Source organism: Camellia sinensis, chromosome 14, assembly GCF_055761805.1.
Source record: "Camellia sinensis isolate YWXY chromosome 14, ASM5576180v1, whole genome shotgun sequence".
Taxonomy (NCBI): Eukaryota; Viridiplantae; Streptophyta; class Magnoliopsida; order Ericales; family Theaceae; genus Camellia; species Camellia sinensis.
In genome coordinates, this window is record NC_138974.1 from 56,588,295 (window position 1) to 56,593,837 (window position 5,543).

At 49.0% G+C, this 5,543-nt stretch overlaps 1 protein-coding gene across 1 annotated transcript; it reads left to right on the plus strand.

The window, feature by feature from the left end:
• Window positions 1-1,843: 1,843 nt before the first annotated feature.
• On the plus strand, window positions 1,844-2,801 carry LOC145807938 (uncharacterized). The gene is made up of 3 exons (XM_082906991.1): window positions 1,844-1,891; window positions 1,973-2,071; window positions 2,280-2,801. Exons 1-3 carry the CDS (start codon window positions 1,850-1,852, stop codon window positions 2,664-2,666), a joined length of 528 nt encoding a protein of 175 aa, XP_082763117.1. The 5' UTR covers window positions 1,844-1,849; the 3' UTR covers window positions 2,667-2,801.
• The last annotated feature ends 2,742 nt before the right edge of the window (window positions 2,802-5,543 follow it).

The following is a 5,543-nucleotide window of genomic DNA, read 5'->3' on the forward strand; positions in this document are numbered from 1 at the left end:
CACAATTTAACTGAAAGTTGAACACGCAGCCCAAACTTCAAATTTTCTGAACACGCAGCCCAGGTAGATAGTGAACACGCAGCCCACAATTTAACTGAAAGTTGAACACGCAGCCCAAACTTCAAATTTTCTGAACACGCAGCCCAGGTAGATTTGCATGTAGCTTATTTCACTTCATCGGCGTACAGCCCACTTCATCTCATTGGCACACAGCCCATTTCATCTCATTGGCACACAGCTCATTTCATCTCATTGGCACACAGCCCATTTTATCTCATTGGCACACAGCCCATTTATTTCGTTGGCACACAGCCCATTTTATTTCATTATTGACACATGTATTCATTCTGAATGCAGGTTTGTTCCCGTAGTGTGCGCGGGTATGGTTCCACCATCGCGCGGGATTGGTATGCTGAGCTCCCGGAGGCCGTCCGAGACTTAGTGGACTTGGCAGGATTTGGACCCTTCTGCGTTGGGTTGTCACGTTGTCCTGCCAGGAGGACATTGATGGCAGCCTTGGTAGAGAGATGGTGGGACACCACCAACTCCTTTCATTTCTCTGCTACCGGGGACATGACTATGACCCCTTTTGACTTCGCTGTATTGACCGGGTTTCAGGGAGAGTCCGATACACTTGGTTCTCGTCCCATTTCCGGCGGGCGGAGATGGTGCCTGAGAGTCCCGAGGAGACAGAGCAGTATGCCCGTGGTTTCCTTATATTCCTCTTCGGGACTACCCTGTTCGCCGACAGAGGGAACACAGTTGGGCTATATTTGCTGAGCGCTCTAGTCGACCTATCACAGGTCCATCGATATGACTGGGGTGGCGCCGGCCTGGCTACCCTTTATTTTTATATGAGCGCGACCTCCCGCGGGCGGGGCGATTTACTTGGCGGCTACTGGAGAGCTTGGGAGGTACCTCTCTGTCCCCTTGATTTACATTTCTGCTTCTCATCATTTGTACATTGCACACACAGCGCACTTTTACAGTCTGTATTTTGCTCTCAGCATTTCGTACTTACATTCTGCACTATTTTTCTCAGTTATGGGTCTATGTATACTTCCCATCATTAGCCCCAGAGCTGGAGGTGGTAGGGATTCCCATGACCCCATATTCATTGATGTTCGAGGGCCCGCACCGGCCGAGACCTCGAGAGACCCTCCTTCGCCTGCGACAGTACTTTGACACTGTGCGACACTCAGAGGTACTTCAGAACTTTCAGTTCTTTTCATTTTCATCTTTGATTTGCTCTGTATATTCTCGATTTCTGATCGGTTTATGCATTTGTCATCCGCAGATCACATGGCAGCCCTGGGTGTGTTTGGGTGATGGTCTCCGTCTTCAGTACACCGGAGCGTCGGACATCTCCCAATATAGGGTCCTGCTCGAAGGGCCGGTTGGCAGGGCCTGGTTCCTGGGGGAACGCTTTCTGCGCCAAGTATGGGGGTATCTTTCTCAGGATGTTCCCGCAGTACCTCCAGCCAGTATGCGGACTGCTGACAGGCTCTCTTACTCGGAGGTAGTCGGCGCCATGCTGGGCAGTGATGCTTTGCTATATATTGAGGAGGGGGACTACGCCACTTACCGTCACATATATTTGATGCCTCCATTGACGGGAGCTCATATCCCGATGATGAGACCTGTCGGTATGTCATCCTCGGACCAGGCTCGGGCTCGAGCTACAGACGTCCCTTCTTCTAGCAGGGCTGGTACATCTAGAGGTGGGAGTAGACCGGTTCCTCCGACTCCGTCGATTCATCCTCATCAGGGATGGCCAGATATGCCGACTGAGTTGATGGCGTGGCAGTACGGGGCTATCTCCCCGACCCCGATCCTGCTAGAGCCTCCGATGCCCAGTGATCGATACGCCATTGATCCGGACTCACCGCCGGTATGCTCCACTTATTTCATTCATCATTCAGATGTTTAGACACTCTTTTGTTCACTGATGGTTATGAGCTCATTTTTGCAGCCATCGCGAGGGTACATGGAGGAGGTGGTTGGACTGGTGGCCACACTCGAGGGCATGGTCCTGCGTAGGGAGGCACAGTTGTCTGTCGCGGGCATTCAGGTACCCTTCCGTTTTCTGGCATTTATCATACTTCTGATGACATGCTGATTTCTACTGCATCGATAGACTACTTGTGTAGAGCACATCTGACACACACCCCACTTGTACACTGTATTTACATGCACTCGTTTCATGTAGCCTTTGCTTGTATTTGCATCTGATGTATATATTTGAACTGATGCATTTGAATTGAACTCTTTGTTTTCAGATGCCTTCATGGTCCGGTCAGCCGCAGACCAGGCCACCTGGGCCTCCTTGGGGAGCTGGGCCATCTGGGCCTTTTCAGGGGGCGGGGTCATCTCGGCCTTCCCGAGGAGCCGGGCCGTCTAGGCCTTTTCGAGGAGCTCGAGGAGGGCCTGTCCGCAGACGCAGGGCTCACGTTGTAGAGGTGGAGCCTGATGAGGAGGAGGAGGAGGCTACCGGCCGTCAGTCAGAGACATCTGCTGAGGAGGGAGGCTCCGGTTTTGGTTCGGGGAATAGAGGTGAGGCTGAGGGGGATCCTGAGGATGACAGCTCTGACTCAGATGATGGTGTGGAGGTTGTCCCGCAAAAGAGGATGAGGCGTGCTTCTCGTTCCCGCTCCCGAGGACTTTGATGCTGCTATTTCCTGCTTTATTTTTCTTTTTGCTAGTAGTTTATAGCACTTTGCACATTGTTAGGCAGTTTTATTTTTTGTAAAACTTATACCTTTGTTTGTTGTAAAGCATGATGAAATGAAATAGCTTTTGAAAAGGTGTTTGTATTTTAGCATCGTATCGCATCAATTTATTTCGCACAAGAATGAAATTGAATGGAAATGCGCATCGTGTAGTCACCAAGTCAGGTAGTGAACCGACGCAACAAACTAAGCAACTCAACCTACTAAGATATAACAGAATCTTTAGTAAGTTTACAACTCGATAAGCAAAATGCAACAACGCAAATAAATAAATAAATAAGACCTTAACAAAAATTGCTTAAACAGAGAGCAATGACTCAAAAACACAAAACACGTCCGCTCGACAAACAACTCGATAAGCAAAATGCAACAACTCGATAAACAAAACTCAACAACAACAAAGTGTACTTCTGACGATCTGGGCATCGGAGTGCATCCGAAACGGAGGGAGATGAAGGCCTTCGACTCTCCCGTTGCATGGAAATGCTTGAAACTTTCTCAAAGGGTAAAACAGGGCCAATGAGATACACTGCAGTATTGCTGGCCATCCCTGGAAGCCGGCCGGCCACTTTTGTGGAGAGAGACAGCTGGCCGGCTATTTCTGCAAAAAGTAAATGGCTGGCCAGCCAGAAAAGGTAGCTGGCCGGCCATTCAGTCCCGCAGCCTCCAGATTTTTGACACGTGTCCCCGTGAATAGTGTTTTTCCTTCTATAAAAGCCTCAACTTCGGGAACATTCACTTCATCTTAGTTTTAGACAAAGATGGAGGCATTTCTCGCAGAAAATGTCACATCTTGGATCTCTTCTCTAGATGGCTCGGAAAAGCTGAATTTCCGGGGTTTTGGCTTGAATGCACTATTCACGCTGAGCCGTACTCCGCTACATCTCCCTTTTCTCCATGCCGCGGCAAGGTTCTGGGATCCAGTGACGCATGTTTTTAGCTTCGGCGGCCAAGAGATGTGCCCCACTTTCAAAGATTTTCAAGTTTTGATGGAGTCTGAATGCTCTGAAGTGATCTTGCCCCAGCTCCGTTTTGGTCACGCCCAGGCTTTAGGGCGGATGTGTGGGCTCACGGCGCATGACGCTCGATCTCTGATTTGTAGTGGGGAATTGGACATCCTCGGCTTGATCCATCGTTTTTCCGACGCCGGTGACCGCAGCAACCATCATTGGCAGGGTTTCCGGCAACACGCCCTCTGCTTATGTTTGTTGTCTCACTTCCTGCTTTCCTCGGGCTTCGGCGGGGCTAGCATTCGCCTGATTGAAGTCGCCCAAGGTTTGAGAGAAGGAAAGAGCTGTATTGCCATGACCTTGGCCGAGACACTGATGGGCTTAGATTCTGTCTATCGCCGGGAGGCGACTAGGTTTGCCGGGAGTCCACTGCTGCTGCAGGTAATGTTTCCCACCCAACCTTACATATATATTCGCTCACATCACTCGACCCTCAGGCTCGGTTTTCTCACAAAACCTTTGTCTTACTTTTCTCTCATCGTACATCTCTCTGTTCTTTATTCTCTCATTTTCCATCCCTCCCCTAGGTATGGTTAATGGATAAGTTGCAGGTTGTGGACTCTTGCCCGGCCTATTCAGCTCGAGGCTACTTCTTTCGGCAGCGCCTAGTCAATGCTCTTGACGAAAGGTGGTGGTTCGATTGGATGTGCAATTTGTCCGCAGACGGCATTGCTTGGCGTTGTCCTTGGCTCAACCTCCCGGCAATGAGCTATAGTATGTCCCGGCTGATTGGGATCCAATTGATTGGCCTAACCCACTGCGTATTCTATTTTCCGTTCCGGTTCCTGCGTCAGTTTGGTCATGATCAGACTTGTCCACCGGAGGGGATTGAGTATCCAGCCGCTTTCCCGGTCCGGGGTGCACAACTTGCCCGGTATGCCACAGCATGGAGGACTAGAGAGCTCCTGGCCCCTGCTTCAACTTTCAGTTGCATTTTATCCGATGAGTGCTTGGATTGGCTTAATGAAGAGGCACAGGTTGGGCCTAGCCTGGCATCAGATGCTCCGTCCAGCTCTGGGAGGGGACGCAGAGATACTTGATTCAACTATGCCCCAAATTTATTGCTTATTTAGCATTTTCAAGTTTTCTTTATGAATGTACTAAAAAAAAAGCAACCTCGATTGTAATACAAGAGCAGGAGAACTCTATCTTGAAATCAATGAAATTAAAAGTTATGGTACTGAAAATTTTCCACTTTTGGTCCAAAAATGGTCTTAGTCGTAAAAAGATTGATTTGAACCAAGTCAACTTTTATTAAAACTTTTCAAAACTATTTTCGATGTGGATCAGAACTGGACATGCCGAAAATCTGTCACTGAGATGCACAACTCCAGATCCCTGCAACTGGAAAGTTGCCCCTAGTCTGAAGAACAATGCGGCACTTCAAAGCAACGGAAAGTTGCCCCTTGTCTGAGTAACTTTGCACCGTCGCGGCAACGGAAAGTTGCCCCTAGTTTGAACAGCACTGTACCGGAGATCACGATAAATGCTGATGGATAAAGATGACTGAGATGATCAAAAAGATGGACAGAGTTGATCGGGGAAATGTTTATGGCTGAACTTCAAGGTGAAGTTGCCTACGTATCCCAAAGATGGGAATCAAGCCTTACGTAGTTCAGGCTAAGGTTCACTCGAGTATTTTCACTCTCCTTTTGCGCTCTAACGTTTGCCAAGGCCGCCCTTTGCGGGTTTTCAACCTTGCGAGCTCAGTTTTTATATTTTCTAATTTTTTTATGCTCTGACTTTTGCCTAGGTCGCCCTTTCGGGTTTTCGGCCTAGCGAGCCTCTCAAGGATAGTATTTCT

Coding starts and splice junctions, on each gene's coding strand:
- LOC145807938 (XM_082906991.1), top strand. CDS start 1,850: ATGCCCAGTGATCGATACGCCATTGATCCGGACTCACCGCCG. Junction 1,892..1,972: donor TTGATCCGGACTCACCGCCG/GTATGCTCCACT, acceptor TCATTTTTGCAG/CCATCGCGAGGGTACATGGA. Junction 2,072..2,279: donor TGTCTGTCGCGGGCATTCAG/GTACCCTTCCGT, acceptor CTTTGTTTTCAG/ATGCCTTCATGGTCCGGTCA.